We start from the raw sequence: 16,758 nt of genomic DNA, 5'->3' as shown, positions 1-16,758 counted from the left end.
TATGAAATGTGTCATAAAAGGAGATCTGGCTAGCTGTAATCGCTACAGGCCATCCTCAAGTGTTTTCAAGTAGGAAATTGATCATAACTGTATTGTGGTAAGTTTAGAAGGTAGAACAATGTGGATTTCGGTTCTGCTTAATGAAGACCCTCCTAAATGAGCTTTCTGAAAATGTCACAGAGCTACCTAGACAGTTTATATGCTCATAGTCAAGGAGAAGATGGATGACTATATGTTGAAAATATCATCTAAGTAGTTAGTGAACAGTTTGATAAATAGTCCTTTAAGTTGTATACCATCAGCAGACAAAAACTCTTTCCCAACTGACAGGATCTCAGATTGGTCAGAGATTCTAACCTAACCCTTTTATGATATCTAACCCCTCTCCTTTAGATAAGTTATTTTCCCACTTATATTTTTAGAATTATAATGGGCAATATTCCAGATTATATATTATGAATGTACCATATTATAACTTGTCTTTTGTGAAGTCAGAATACTTTTTCATCACAGCTCTTGTGTTCTGTGACTTCTATGTTTCTATTAGTGGCACTACATATCTTTTTGTCATCAAAGTTTAAAAATATAAGGTTATCTAGTCTTACTTGAAAATGCCTCACATTATATCTTTTATCTTCTTGCTAGTGGGTTCTCATTATCCCATACCTAGTTTATTAAATACCTATATGCTTTTGGATGGTTGGGTGGATGGATAAGTGAACAAAAGACAATTTCCTACTTAGTTTCTCTTCTATTCCTTGCTGACTTTCCCTATTAAATTCTATTCATGTACATTGCTGATAATTAAATACCTTCTACCATTTATCCTTCCCTTGAGTTCTACATGTCATTGTTATTTAAATTATGCCTTCTTCCATTAATAGTTTTCCATTTACCAACATTTAAACTCTTTACATACTAAAGATGATACTTCTTACCCTCAAGCTACTAGCAGAGTGTAACATTACTTAAGAGGCTAATATTTACTTGCAGAAGAAAAACCCTTCCTAATAACCTTGAATGATTTACAAATAAAAATAAGATATCACATTTTACATCTTCTTATTTTGAAAAGTATTTTAATTGATGTAATAATCAGGATGGCACATTTTAAAACTTCATTCAAGATTCTTGAAACCAAGTCAGGATTTCATTTCACAAAGTTTTATGAATGTCAGGAGGAATTTGTGTGTTTATGTGTGATGTTATGGATACAACCCAAAATGCTACAATGTTTTACTGGAATTGTTGGCTCTGTGGTTTCAGACAGAGCTTGGGGGATTGTTCTAATAGAACAGGCTAATTTTAATTAGCATAACAATTGCTTATTAATGGCACTTGAGGAAGCCCACAAACAACTTGTCGCTAGTAATTTATTAAACCTCCCTTCTGTGATCTTACAGACTCTTTATTTGTAGAATGAAAGAGTAAAGAATTTCCTGCAGAAAAGTCTGTGCATGCTAATTTCAACAACTTGAATACTGATGTTCCCTGAGTAGAAGAATTTATAGTTTCCAGTAAGGAGGTGAGGAGTCACAATCTGTCTGTCATAACCAAGGATCTTAAGACTTTCCTTATTTTAGATATACACATATCTGAACAAGGACAGGGAATAAGTTTTAGTAGACTCAAATGAAGTGCTTTAAAATAGCCCATGGTTTGGAGAAAACCTCCTTGCAAGAAAAGGTGTTGGGTGAGGAGTATTGGCACAGTAGTTTAGAGCATTGGCTGCTCTCTCAGAGGACCTGGAATCAATTCCTAGCACCTACACCGAGGCTCACAACCATCAGTTCCAGTTCCAGGGAATTCAACACCCTCTTCTGGCCTCCTTGGGCAGCAGGCATGTGGTGCACATTCACACATATCAGCAAAACACCTATGTGCATACAATTGTTTGTTTGTTTGTCTGTTTTTCGAGACAGGGTTTCTCTATGTAGCTTTGGCTGTCTTGGACTCACTTTGTAGACCAGGCTGGCCTCAAACTCACAGATATTTGCCTGCCTCTGCCTCCCTAAGTGCTAGGATTACAGACATGTGCCGAGACTATACTTTCAGGGATTGTTCCTATAGTTTGTTAGAGATGTACGCCACTGTGCCTTGCTGCATATAATATTTAAAATAAATTTAAAAATTAAAAAGAAGTTTAGGTGTGAAGTTTGTTGTGGCTTCAAAATATGCACTCTAATAATGTGGCATCATTGACCTTTACTGCTAAAACCCAAGTGCCCATGCTAGGGAGAGACACTATGTAAGGGAATGGAGAACAAACAATTGCTGTTCACTGCTGTTTCCGCAAAAGCCACCTCTAAAAATACAAGAATTCTTAAGTAACATTCTCTGCTTAGGTAACTGATTGTCCATCAGGAACTGATTATTCAATATGTGATATTCTGGTACCTGTACACTAAGAACAAAGATAATAAGTTCTATACGTAGTGTTTCCTAAGAGCTTCTGATGACAAGCTTTTTGTGTGTTCTTAGCTGTGGAGTGGGGAGAAAATGGTTGTCCACTAAATAGAATAGAAGAAAAGGAGTGTGCAAAGGGAAACTCTTCTCTGACTTAGTGAGTTCACAGTTACATGTGTTATATACAGGAGTTACCTTACCTTGTATTACCCTTGGGTCATATGGTCCATCAGGATTTCCTGGAGCTCCTGGATTCCCAGGTATGGGATGAGGCTAGAGAAAGTAAGCACACTTTAAGAACCTTGAGTCAAAGGAAATAGAAGAACCCAAAAGCATGAGGGTCCTGATGAAGGCTTCTGAGGCAATTGAGGAAACAGCTACTGGAGAGTGTGTTGTGAAGAGTTGAGGGTTTGGGAACCTGGCAAAGAGGGTAGGATTTTTTTCTTTTTTTAATTTTTATTTTTTTATTAATTACACTTTATTTACTATGTATCCACACATAACCCCGTCACTCCTCCCCTCCTAACTCCACTTTCCCTCCCACTTCTTCACTCATGCCCCTACCCAAGTCCACTGATAGAGGAGGTCCCCCTCTCTTTTCTTCTGATCTTAATCTATCAGATCTCATCAGGAGTGGCTGTATTGTCATCTTCTATGGCCTGGGAAGGCTGCTCCCCCATCAGGGGGAGGTGATCAAAGAGCAGGCCAATCAGTTTATGTCAGAGGCAATTCCTCTTCCCATTACTATAGATCCCACTTGGACATTAAACTGCCATGGGCTACATCTGTGCAGGGGTTCTAGGTTATCTCCATGCCTGGTACTTGGTTGGAGTATGAGTCTCTGGAAAGACCCCTGTGTTCAAATTTTCTGGTTCTATTGCTCTCCTTGTGGAGTTCCCGTTCTCTCCAGCTCTTACTATTTCCCACTTATTACAAAACATTCCATGCACTCTGCTCAACCATTAGCCATAAGTCTCAGCATCTGCTTTGATAGTCTGCAGGGCAGAGACTTTCAGAGGCCTCTGTGGCAGGTTCCTAACTTGTTTCCTGTTTTCTTCTTCTTCTGATGTCCATCCTCTTTTCCTTTCAGGATGGGGATTGAGCATTTTAGTCAGGGCCCTCCCTCTTGATTAGTTTCTTAGGATGTACAGATTTTAGTAGGTTTATCCTATATTATATGCGTATATGAGTGAATATATACCGTGTGTGTCTTTCTGCTTTTGGGACAGCTCACTCAGGATGATCCTTTCCAGGTCCCATCATTTACATGCAAATTTCATGATTTCCTTATTTTTCATTGCTGAGCAATATTCCATTGTGTAGATATACCACAATTTCTATATCCATTCTTCAGTTGAGTGGCATCTGGGTTGTTTCCAGCTTCTGGCTATTACAAATAAAGCTGCTACAAACATAGTTAAGCAAATGTCCTTATTTTGTACTTAAGCCTCTTTTGGATATATGCCTAAGAGTGGTATGGCTGGATTTTGAGGAAGTGTTATTCCTAGTTGTCTGAGAAAGTGCCAGATTGATTTCCAGAGTGGCTGTACAAGTTTACATTCCCACCAGCAGTAAAGGAGGGTTCCCCTTTCTCCACAACCTCTCCAGCATGTGTTGTCACTTGAGTTTTTGATCTTGGCCATTCTGATGGGTGTGAGGTGAAATCTCAAGGTCATTTTGATTTGCATTTTCCTGATGGTTAATGAGGTTGAGCATTTCTTTAAGTGTTTCTCTGCCATTCCGAATTCCTCTATCGAGAATTCTCTGTTTAGCTCTATCCTCATTTTTTAATTGTTTGTTCCTTTTCATCTTCTTTAGGTCTTTATATATACTGGATATTAGCCCTCTGTCAGATAAAGGGTTGGTGAAGATTCTTTCCCAATCTGTAGGCAATCGTTTTGTTTTGATGACAGTGTCCTTTGCTTTACAGAAGCTTTTCAGTTTCATGAGGTCCCATTTATTGATTGTTGCTCTTAGAGCCTGTGCTGTTGGTGTTCTGTTCAGGAAGTTGTCTCCTCTACCAATGAGTTTTAGGGTCTTCCCCACTTTTTCTTCTAAACCATTTTATGTGTCTGGTTTTATATTGAGGTCTTTGATCCACTTGGACTTTAGTTTTGTGCAGGGTGATAAGTATGGATCTATTTTCATTTTTCTACATGTAGATATCCAGTTAGACCAGCACCATTTGTTGAAGATGCTATCTTTTTTCCATTGTATGGTTTTGGCATCTTTGTCAAAAATCAGGTGTCTGTAAGTGTGTGGGTTTATTTCTGGGTCTTCTGTTCGGTTCCATTGATCCACCATTCTGTTTCTATGCCAGTACAATGCAGTTTTTATAACTGTTGCTCTATAGTACAGCTAAAGATCGCAGATGGAGATACCTCCAGAAGATCTTTTATTGTAGCGGATTGTTTTAGCAATTCTGGGTTTCTTGTTGTTCCATATGAAGATGAAACTGTTAGGCTGCAAATTCCTGTATTTCTTCACAGATGGCCATAATCTGTTTGTTTTTATCTTCCTGTATTTCTTTACAGATGGCCATAATCTGTTTGAGTTTATCTTCCCCTAGGTCTTTACACATTTTATTAGTTTCCTCTGTTATCCTCTTCATGAGCATAGATGTTAGGTCATCTTCTTGAATTTCAATTATGCTGGGGTGTCAATGGCTGCTGACCCCTGGATAACTGGTTTCTGGAGATGCCATATTGTTCTGTCTTTTGTTGGTTGAGCTTTTATGCTGGCCGCTACCCATTGGGCTAACTTAGGTATTTGGAGATAGTTTCTGGTGGTTCCTGGAATCCTGTGGTGGAGAGAATCCCCTTGGCAGGAATATGGTTTTTCCTGAAAGAAGCCTTCTCAGCTTTTTTGGTATAGTCACTGGATGTCTGGTGTTTTTCAGGAGTTGTTACAGCTCACCTCAGGCATAGAGACCTGGGTGGTAACTGTGGTCCTTTTTAGTTGAGAGATCTCTCCTCTCACCCAGAGAAGTCCTGAAGACAGCTGCCCTGCTTCTGCGTTTCTTGCTGTAAATTTAGTGATCTGCTTCTGTAACCTGTGTGTCCTGTGGTTTGGTCAGTTTTGTTAGGGATAATGGTTGCCCCTTGGAGCAGTATCTGGGGGTTGATCTCTGGGATTCTTGGCTTCTGTAGGTCTGAGGTTGTGGCTCTGTGCCCCAGTACCCAAGAGGTAATCTGTGGCGGGTGAGTATTGCTCTCCTTTTAACAGCAGGCTATCTGAGGCACAGCAGGTCCCTGGGTTGGGCCAGTCTTCGGAACCTTTTCTAGAGATATACTGGGTGGCCTATGTCTGTCCCGTTCAATTAGTTCCCTGTGGTGATTTCTCCCGACAGAGACTCCAAGTCTCTGGTGTGCTGGGGCGCACAGTTCTGTCTGTGAGGAATCGTTGGTACAAAGCAGATCTCTGGGCTGGCGCTGCACACGCCCGCCGGTCTGTGGGACCTTTCCCAGGGATATACTGGATGATCTAATTGGGTCCCTGTTTCCTTCCTTCCCTGTGGGGTTTTCTCTCCACAGGGACTCCCAGTCTCTGTTGCCCTGGGGCACACAGCTCTGTCTGTGCCAGAGAGCTGGATGCACAGCAAGACTCTGTCTCTGTGCTTGCAGCTGGAGCCCAGTTAAGTGATAGTGGCTCGCACCCACCATTCTGAAAGACCTTTTCCAAGGAAAGACTGGGTGACCCAAGGCCAGTCCCATTTCCTTCCTTCCCTGTGGATTCTCTCGCGACTGGGACTCCCAGTCTCTGGTGCTTTTGTGCCCACCGATCAGCCTGGGAAGGTGATCAGGACACGCAGGCATGTGGCCCTGGTCTGGTGACCTAGTGCCTGTGCTACCCGGGATCTCTTTCTGGTTCTGGCTGGATCACATGAGAGTGGACCTGACTGATTCCCACACCGTGGGGGTTTCCTCTCACCTGGGAAACATGATCGCTGTTGTTTTAGGGCCCAGAGTTCAGTCTCTTGGTCGCTGTAGGGAAAATGTTGTCCTGCTCCTTAGATGCAGTGTTCTCCTGGTGCCTCCATCTTGTTCCTCTGAGAGTAGGATTTTTGATTACACATCAGAAATTTAACCTCTCCGTGTTAGTGTTCCTTTCGTCTTACTACCTACATTTGGGTTTTCAGGTTCTAAAGGAGTTCAGGTCCTCTCTGGAGTTCCAGGCAATCCTGGCACTTTTGGAAGTAAAGGCCCAGAAGTCCAGGGATAATTAATCTCTCAAGATTGCCAGGTAAGGAAAGATGTCATCAACTGCCCTTTCTGTGATTGTTTTCATCCTCCACCAATGACAGTAAGCTAGGTCTGTTCCTTGCTGTGGCTGAGATGGTTTGAATTCACTTCCAGGCGAAATGCAATAGAGAGCCATGGAATGAGCACTTAACAAAGCAATAAGGGCCATGTAAAACCAATGAAGGTGATCCCTTAACTCTCAAATAAGGAAACTGATACTTCACAAAGCCACTAGTGACAAATCCCCAATGCTTCAAAAGCTGTCTCCTTCCTAGTCCTGTGGCAATATTCTAGATGAGCTTCTTAGATGTCAAAGAAGCAAGTTCAGATCAGTCTGAAAGAAGCTACCCCTATCTTCCCTTTTCCAGAGTTGTTTCAACCTGAGCTGCACAGGCCTGCCTTGTACCACACGCTCTCCTCTCTCCAACTTTGTTCCCTGCTTCAGCATGTGCAAATTCTCAGCCCATTCACAATATCCAGTAAGCAGACACTGCAGAACAGAACCAGTTGCCTAAGTTTTGAACCACCATTATTCTAGGGTTTGAGTCTTAACCTGTTCTAGTGTTTAGCATTGCTTCAGTTCTCTCCATTATTTTCTGTCCGCTCAAGAGGAGGGAGAGCATGTCAGCAGATGTGTGAAAATTGCTGGAGAGATTGAGCTTTGTCCTGAAGACTTGGATGTGACTTGGGTTCTTAGCAACTACTGGCCCCAGGAATAGAAGGTTGCTAAGCTGTGCCTACTCCCAGCCCCACAGAGCTAGACCCTCCTCCCATTCCTGTGGTATAATCCTTACCTCTGCACAAGTCCTCCAAAGAATGGAGGTTGCTCATCATTATTCATATACTAGCTTTTGTCTTACAGAAATCTCTCTCAGACCTCTATCCAGACACATTGCTTCTAACCATCCAAGACTTTTTTTTGTTTGTTTGGTTTTTGCCTCCAGGATACCCTGGAGCTCATGTGGAGAAAGGATTATTTGGGTTTTCTGGGCTTCCGGGAAAAGATGGCTTCCCTGGAAAGGCTGACAGTCCAGGGTTACTATGTTCCCTGGTGACAGCCCCTGGTGACACCTTTGGTGCCAAAAATGGTGCTCCAGAGGAGCAAGGCCTACAAGGATTGCCAGGGGACAAAGGATTTCCTGGAGACTCTGGCCTTCTAGGACCCAAGGGTGACTTTTCTTGACTCCGTACTTAGCAGTGTACATAAGGCTTTGTGGTAATTGCTGTTTTGCATGAATACATGCATGAAATACACAGCTGAATCTGAAATGATTAATTAGGGAGCTAAAATGACATTCTATTCTATATCACTTTGGAAGTAGATTTTCCTTATGTGGTTGGAGTCCATTTTTGTATCATAATAATTCCAGAAATAGCTGTAACCAACAGTTTTGCAAAGCTGCTGATGAGAGAGGACATCGTCGCCTGAGGTGAATTCTGGGCCAAGCTCTCCCAGTGGAAGATGGTTTGTTGACCGAGCATCTCCCTGTTGTCCAGACTATAAATTATGACCCCTCCTTTATATTAGGTTTGAGTGGGAAATCCAGCATGATAGGTCCCAAAGGTGAAAGGGGCAACCCTGGAACATCAGGACCACCGGGACAGCCAGGAACCTCAGGGTCTAGTGATCCATTTGGCAACAAGGGCACATCTGGACTCCCAGGAGCACCAGGCCTTCCGGGCATTTCAGGTAGGTCCATTGGAGGAAGAACCACACTGGACAGATGCTAGCTAGACCTTACTTAGACTAAGGCGTCCTGGTGAGTAATAATGGCAAGGTGATTTGGTCAGTATCTAGGATATTTGACTTCTCTAACCTCTCCAATTTCAAATCCCAAATCACCCAGTGGTTGGCTGTGGCAGGCAGAACACATTGCTAATGTTAACCTTCTGAACTATGACAACAAAGTTCTGTCACATCCCTCTTCCAGGGCCTCCTGCTCCGCTTTGATGCTTTTGCCTACTTCTAGCCTTTCTCTGTTAAAGTAACAACCCTGTGTTTAGTTGTGTTGAACCCTCCCTGGGGCTATGTTAAGCCTGCTTTGAGCTACAGAAAAGCTGGAGCTGAGCGTGAACTCTCCTCTCCCACTTAAGTGGCCTGCCTGTCAGGAGAACATGCCTCTAAGGATCCATGGGCAAAGAGTGGCTTTCACTCCATAATGAATATTGGTACCCACTGTTTCCAGCCTAACATTTGCAGTTCACCTTTAAAAAAAAAAAAATTCGCATCATCCTCACTCTGCCTCCCAGACTGCATCACTGCCTACATGACTGAAGCTGAGTTATTTGCAGAACCATTTTATCTCCTTTGTCCTTCTGTTTCTGTTTTATGTAAGCTTCTGAAGTAAAGAAAAGAGGAAGAAAAAAAAAAAAAAAAAAAAACAGCCCACAAGCTCACCGAGTAAGGCTCCACACTGGGGAATTATCTGATTATCCACTATAACACGGTCTTTCTTAAAAGGTCAGGGATCCCTGAACCCTGTTATAGGGTTCGTTCCATTTGTATTCCACTCTCTTGTTGTGGAGTTCTCTTCACAGCTTCTCATTGGAATCCTGGGACTCACAGCTACTTGATGCTTTTCATTTCATGGAAAGCTAAGTCAGCCATTCATTTAGGTCTTTGGGAGACCAAATACTTGTATCTTCGTTGATATAATCCTTAGGTTTTTAAATTTCCTTATTTTGTACCTGGACATCCCACTTTGACATCAGCTCAGGGGGTTAATCCCATTGACCAACTTCGAGCTTGGTAAAGGAAGACTCAGAATACCTAGGAGATGAAAAGGGCCTTGTGGGTTTCTACAGTGTTTGGCACTAGGGGGTTTTTTCAGACTTAATGCCAAGGAACTGACTGGCTTAACTGCTTGCTTGAGGGATTAAAGTGCAACCCTGTATCCAAAACTCCCTGGGAAGCTACATCAACAGCTCAGCTTTAACCTCTACTTCACCAATTGGCTTAGGAAACAACCATTGTAACTTGATTCAGAGTGGAAGTACCAAGAAAACTGGAGCTTGGGGGCCACCCTGGCTTCCCAGAGCTCCATTGAGAGGCTCCAGTGTGAACCACATTCATAACAGAAGAATTTATAAACACAAGGAGCTTGCTTTTCCTGCCCTTCCACATGCTAGAAGTGATAGGCATTTAGTGTGGTGCTCTGGGTGGTAGGTACTAATACTCTGACCAGTTTAGCACTTGGGCTTGTTGGCAGCTCTTGTTAAAAGGTCCATGGGCAAAACTCAACAAGCCAGCCAGTCAGAACCTATGAAAAACAAAACAAAACAAAAACAGTTGCCCAAATCTGACCAGAGCCTCCCTTGATAGCTGAACTTTGTTCTCTCTTACAAACCATTCGGAACACCCTGGAAAGAATGGTCAAAAAGGAGACACAGGTCACCCTGGGTCAATTGGAAAGTAAGGTCTACCTGGGATTAAAGGCCTTCCTGGCTCTCCAGGGTCAGCTGGCTTTCTGGGGATCCCAGGTTTACCAGGAGTCACTAGGTTTCTAGGCATCCCAGACCAAAAGGGTAAAGTGAAGTAATTGGGAAGACCAGTGAAATAAATGGTAAGGGATTACCCCCAAAAAGCATTATAGACTGCCCAACTTGCCCCCTCCTCTCTGCTCAGGAACAGAACGTAGGCAGGGCTTTTGGTAGCAAGATATTTAGAAAAGGCTGGTACATGTGCTCTGAAATTAATGAATTAAAGCAGAAGGGCCCATTTCATTTCTGCTGGTGCTTAGTGCGGTATGACTCCTCAGAGGAATCCCAGAATGGGGAACAACTAACAAGCTTGGTGAAAACTGAGATTTTGGAGTTAGAAAAACCTGGGTCAAATCTTTTCTCTGAATCTTCTTAGCTCCATGATGTTGTACAAGTGATCCAACCTTTCTGTGTCTCCCTTTGTTTCCTTGTATGTAAAACAGAAATGATAATAAAAGAAAGTCTTACTGTTTAACAGGTGAAAAAGGGTGGACCAGTAGGGTTTCCTGGGTTACCTGGTCTTCCTGGAGTTGATGGATTAAGGAGATTTTCTATGTCATTTGGAATGGTGGAAAAACTTGGACAATCTTGTAATCTGGGAGAAAAAGGTGTGTGTGTGAGAGAGAGGTTCAGAGACAGAGACACAGAGACAGAGAAAGAGAGATTCCAAAAACAACCGCTTTGTATTTCAGTGTATATTTTGCTTCTCAACTTTATCATTCATTTGATGAATGCTGACTCTGGTGTCTGTTGTTGGTGGTGGTGGTTTGTTTGTTTTTGGTGGTGGTGGTTTGCTTTGTTTTTTGAGACAATTTTTTTTTTTTTTTTATGTAGCCTTGGATGTCCTGGACTGACTTTATAAGCCAGGCTGGCCTCAAACTAACAGCAATCCACCTGCCTCTGCCTCCCTGAGTGCTGGCATTAAAGGGGTATACCAGCACACCTGGCTAAATGCCAACTCTGTATTAGACAAAATTTTGGACTTCTGAATTAAGTTCTTTGTAACCTAAAGTCTTCGCACTTCAGAGTTAACACGACATGTTATGGACTGTTAGTCAGTTTTTGACTACTGAAAAAGAAAAACTAGCACAAACAGTTTAAAAGAAGAAATAGGTTTATTTTAGATCTTGGTTTCAGAGGACTTCATTGGTGATCAGTCTACCTTGTTGATTTTGGACCTGTGGTGGCACAGTACATCATGGAACAGAGCTTCTGTCATGGCTGCTGGGAAATAAAACTGAGAAAGAGATAGGAATGAGAGTTCTACAATCCAGTTCAAGAGCATACACTCAGTAACTTGAATTTCTCCCACTCAGCTCCACACACAAAAGGCTCCCACACCTCTTTTTAAAGTCAATGGCTGAGAATCAAGTTTTACTGCCCAGATTGTCTTACGCACCAAAGTGGAGCCCTCCACTTTATACTCCCAGTTCATCTTTGGAAGAGAATTTTGAGTAGGGTCTAAAGTTAATGATGACTTTGGATCTGGAGAAAGAAGAAAGCATACACAGAAATGCAGAGTTATAGGGAAGGGTGTTGAAGGGGACAGAAAGGCCTAGAAACTGGGCTGGGAGTGGTATGGGAAGAAACTATATGAAAGGTCAGCCCTGATACCTTACAGGGTAGAGCCATTCAGAGGCCCTCTGTGGTAAGCTCCTGTCCTATTCCCTGTTTTCTCCCTCTTCCAGTGTTTATCCTCTTTGCCTTTCTGAATGGGGATTAAGCATCATAGCCAGAGTCTTCTTTCCTGATTAGTTTATTTAGGAATACAGATTTTAGTATATTTGTCCTATATTATACATCTAATATCCACTTATGAGTGAGTATATACCCTGTGTGTCTTTCTGCTTCTGGGATACCTCACTTAGGATGATCTTTTCCGGTTCACATAATTTGCCTGTAAATTTCATGATTTTCCTGTTTTTTATTGCTGAGTAATATTCCCTTGTGTAGATGTACTACAATTTCTGTATCCATTCTTCAATGAGGGGTATCTGGGTTGTTTCCAGCTTCTGCTTATTACAAATAAAGCTGCTACAAACATTGCTGAGCAAATGACTTATAGCCAAAGTTTGGGCAGAGTGCAGAAAATCTTATGAAAGAAAGGGAAGATAGTAAGACCTGGAGAGGACAGGAGTTCCACAAGGAGAGCAACAGAACCAAAAATCTGGCACAGGGGTCTTTTCTGAGACTGATACTCAAACCAAGGACCATTCATGGAGATAACCTAGGCCCCTGCACAGATGTAGCCCTTGGCAGTTCAGTTTCCAAGTGGATTCCATAGTAATGGCAACAGGGACTGTCTCTGACATGAACTGATTGGCCTAGTCTTTGATCACCTCCCCCTGAGGGGGAGGGAGGAGCATTACCAGGCCACAGAGGAAGATAATGTAGCCATTCCTCATGAGACCTGATAGGCTAGGGTCAGATGGAAGGAGAGGAGGACCTCCCCTATCAGTGGACTTGGGGAGAGACATGGGTGGAGAAGGGGGAGGGAGGGTGGCATTGGGAGGGGAAAAGAGAGGGAGCTACAGGGGGATACAAAGTGAATAAACTGTAATTAATAAAAATGATAATAAAAATATAAAAAAAATGATCAGCCCTAGTGTGACTTAGTATGCAAACTGTCTCTGTCGTGATGACTGCCTGATCTGCCTTCCTTCAGGAGAAAGAGGGGGCTCAGGACCAATTGGCGTAGCCAGTCCAGGACCGCCAATGCTGAAACTTCGGTTCAAAGGAGAAAAAGGCTCTCGAGGTTCTGCTGCCACAGATGGATTTCCTGGGCCAAGAGGTACAGAGGCACAGGATGTTCAGGGACAATTCTCAAGAAAGTATTTACAGCCATCCTTGGATGTCTTCCCCAGAAAAGCAAAGCTCAACCCCAAGAGCAGCAGTATGAGGGACAACATGGGCCTCAAGGAGGCCTATCTTCCCTCTTCCTGATTGTCCCTTGCTCTTGGAGACTGCCTCATACTATTGCCACTATAGAATTGAAATTTTTGACCCTCAGTCTGCTCTACCCCTGAAAGAACATGGGTAATAGTGAGTCATAGACACTGAAGTAATTGCCTAATACTAGAGCTGGGGTGATACTAATGGTATCTCCTTCCACTACCACTCCCTTACCTCCCTTACAGTTGGAATATGACTTTGGGCCCTAGACCTAGACAACACATTATTTTTTTTTTGGTTGCCATTTTCAAATAGGTTTTGCTTCTTTTCCAGGTGACAAAGTAGAGCTTGGCACCCCAGGGTTACCAGGCCTACCTGGAGCTTCTGGACAGTCCAATACCATCAAAGGACTTGGGGGAAGGCCAGGTTACCCTGGATCTGTGGGAAGAAGGGGATTACCTTGCCTAAAGGGGTCCTTGGGGCTGACAGGTTTTCCGGGAATACCAGGAATAAGGGTAAGTTTATCCAGATCCTTGTCTCTTCACCATAATAAAACCTCCACAGCATGGGCACATGCTTCAAGTTCCCCACTTTCTGAAACCAGTCAACTTCCTAAACACTACCCTCAAGATAACATGGGCCCTCCTTGCCCATGTGTTTGACACGTATTCCCACTCTTTTTCTCAACCTCCCTTCCTCTGTGTCTTTGCTCCTATTATTGGCCTCATGTGGCAAAGCTCCCTGCCTACTTCGAAGTCTCCAATACCTCTACCCTTTCTTTAAGGCACCATCTCATCATAACCAGCCCACCTGGTCTCATGCTGGGCTGGCAAGCCTATTTTCATTGCTCATATTGAACCACTCCTAGTTCGTTCTTCTTCAATGAAATTTCTGGGACTTAACAAGAATAACACCCAACAGTCAGTAACCCACAGCCTACATTAAGTTGGGCGTATTGTAAAACTTCACAGATTGTGTGGAAGGGTGCTAAGGCAAGATCTTACTATGTTCTCAAGGGAGACCTTAAACTCATAAAAGTCGTGCCTTGCCTTGGCAAATGTAACCCACAGCCTACATTAAGTTGGGTGTATTGTAAAACTTCACAGATTGTGTGGAAGGGTGTTAAGGCAAGATCTTACTATGTTCTCAAGGGAAACCTTAAACTCATAAAAGTCATGCCTTGCCTTGGCAAATGCCAGGATTACACATGTGCACCACTCCGTCCAACAAGAAGTCAGTGTAGGGTTTTGGTTTTCACTGGGCATTAAATTTACAGCCTCAAGTGGCCCAGGCGAATGCTCTACCACTGAGCTATATCTCTGAGCTTAGAATTCAGAGATTTCTTAATGGTTTAATATAGTAGGGTGTTTGAAATACCACAGAAGATAACTAGTGAATAATCAAGTCTAAGTTATCTGGGCTTTTAAAAGGCAGAGTAAGAGGTATAGAGATGGCTCACTGGTTAAAAATGCTTGTTGTTCTACCAGAAGGTTTGAATTTGGTTCTTAGCACTCACTTTGGGTAGCTTACAGTGACCTATAAACTACAGCTCCAGGGGATCCAGAACAGTATTTGGCTTCCATGGGCACTTGTACACATGTCTCTCTCTCTCTCTCTCTCTCTCTCTCTCTCTCTCTCTCTCTCTGCCACACATACAAATAAAAATTTTAAAACATCAATCTTATAAGAGTAAACTAGGGTAGGTTTGACACAGATGGACTTGAATTTCAATGTCATGCTGCTCCATCACTCATTTGCTTTGTAATCTCATGTCCCTGGTTTAATTAACTTTACTGAGTCTTATTTTTTATTTATTTAACTTTATTTTATGTGCATTAGTGTGAAGGTGTCAGATCCCTTGGAATGGGCATTACAGACAGTTGTGAGCTGCCATGTGGGTGCTGGGAAATGAACCCAGGTCCTTTGGAAGAGCAGACAGTGCTCTTAACCACAGAGCAATCTCTCCAGTCCCATGAGTCTTATTTTTTCATAAATTAAAAATAGTAGACTACTATCCAAACTTCTTTCAGACAGTAGTGAAGATTAAGTGAGAGGAGACATACAAAAGACTTGAAACTGTGTCAGACACATCGCAGAGTCTACATAAATAGTAGTCTGACCATGGGGCCCAGAACACCTGTGCCCCCTACATGCAAACTCATGTATTTCAAAAGCATCAGTCCATCTGAGGATAGACTTACATGGCTGAAACATTGTCCAAAGAAATCATTCTAGATTTAAAATCCTGACAACTCACAGAGGAGGAGGGAGAGAAACAAAGTGGGAATTTATTTGGGGAGGCGGGGGTCTGAGCATAAGCAGAGAATCACATTAGGAACATCTGTATCTACAGCAGTGTGCTATATGAAGCCAGGCCAGAAAACCGGCAAAATAGTAGCACTCTGGGTAAAGGTCCAAAGAACACAGTGACCCAGCTTATTACTCAGCCTCCTGTGCAAAGCATTAACTGGAATACATTTTTACTGGGTACATCTTCAAATACCTCAAACCATACTAGATACCATGAGAGCAGCTGAAAGCTGTTGACACAAACACTCCCCAGTGCAAAGTGTGTCAGAAAGCTGCCAGTGAGTGCAGGTGACTGTTCCTGTGAATATGGATCTATTCATCCAAATGTACAAGAGCACCTGCATGCATACAGCCTGCTTTCTGGTAACAGGACAATTGAGTGTTTTCGTGGAGCCTACAGCAGAGGTCTGGCTTTGCTTAGTAAACCAAGCCTGCTCTTTTAAATTGTTTTGTTTATTCCAATTTTGAGACAGGGTCTCACTATGTAGTCTAGGCTTGTCTGCAACTTGTAAAGTTCCTGACTCTGTTTCCTGAATGCTGAGATTATAGACATACACCATCACACTTGGCTAAATAAGGATTTTATGAGATGACTCTAGAGCTTTGGCCAAAGTGGTGGTCGCTAAGTACCTGCAGAGTAGATTGAGTGCCTGGCTCAGGGGTCATGTTCTATGTTTTCTAAGACTTAATAATTAATGCAGCCATACAACGATTCACCAATATTTTAATTCTGATATGTAGTCAGAAGTGACAAATCCCACGACTAGGAGTAATGTGCAGATGTAATATTCCCCCTACTAATCCTAAGTATGCCCATGGCTCAGCACCTTTCCATGTTTACAACATACCTTCTGCCCTGCCTAACACAGAGTGTGTAATCCGCATCTCTCAGGCAGTGGATAAGGGTTGGGGGAGAGGAATAAGATGATGAGCATCTTTGAGCTCTAGGCTGAAATAATGATTTCCATTTTGCTTTGCAGTGTTCACAGGGGCGCATTGGTAATTCTGGCCCCCTTGGAGCAAGTGGTATCCCAGGTTTTAGAGGTAAGGAACATTTTTCCCTTTTTAATTATTTTTTTATTTTTTATATTAATTACAGTTTATTTACTTTGTAGCCAAGCTGTAGTCCCCTCCCTCATTCCCTCCCAATCCCACTCTCCCTCTCTCATCTTCTCCCTGTCCCTCTCTAAGTCCACTGATAAGGGAGGTCCTCCCCTCTTTCATCTTATCAGGTCTCATCAGGACTGGCTGCAATGTCCTCCTCTGTGGCCTAGCTAGGTGCTCCTCCCACGGGGGATGGGGAGGTCAAAGATCCAGCCACTGAGTTCATGTCTTTCTCTTTTGATGTGTTTGCCTAGACCAAGATGGTGTCCTACCAATCCACAAGTCAAGAGTGGATGGAGCTGTGCTTAGGGGAAAAATAAACTTG

General features: G+C 42.8%; 1 protein-coding gene across 1 annotated transcript in view; it reads left to right on the top strand.

Moving 5' to 3' along the window:
- Col4a6 (collagen type IV alpha 6 chain) overlaps positions 1-16,758 on the top strand; it is a 117,259-nt gene that overhangs the window by 81,621 nt on the left and 18,880 nt on the right. The window contains 10 exon segments of the mRNA XM_060374652.1: positions 2,595-2,666; positions 6,545-6,604; positions 6,607-6,648; positions 7,592-7,816; positions 8,176-8,338; positions 10,003-10,177; positions 10,606-10,735; positions 12,793-12,918; positions 13,353-13,534; positions 16,310-16,373. Of these exon segments, the coding sequence (XP_060230635.1) occupies positions 2,595-2,666; positions 6,545-6,604; positions 6,607-6,648; positions 7,592-7,816; positions 8,176-8,338; positions 10,003-10,177; positions 10,606-10,735; positions 12,793-12,918; positions 13,353-13,534; positions 16,310-16,373 (1,239 nt within the window).

Source organism: Meriones unguiculatus, chromosome X (genome assembly GCF_030254825.1).
Source record: "Meriones unguiculatus strain TT.TT164.6M chromosome X, Bangor_MerUng_6.1, whole genome shotgun sequence".
NCBI classification, from domain to species: Eukaryota; Metazoa; Chordata; class Mammalia; order Rodentia; family Muridae; genus Meriones; species Meriones unguiculatus.
Note: the sequence above shows the minus strand (reverse complement) of the source record. Positions and strands in the feature narration are given on the sequence as shown.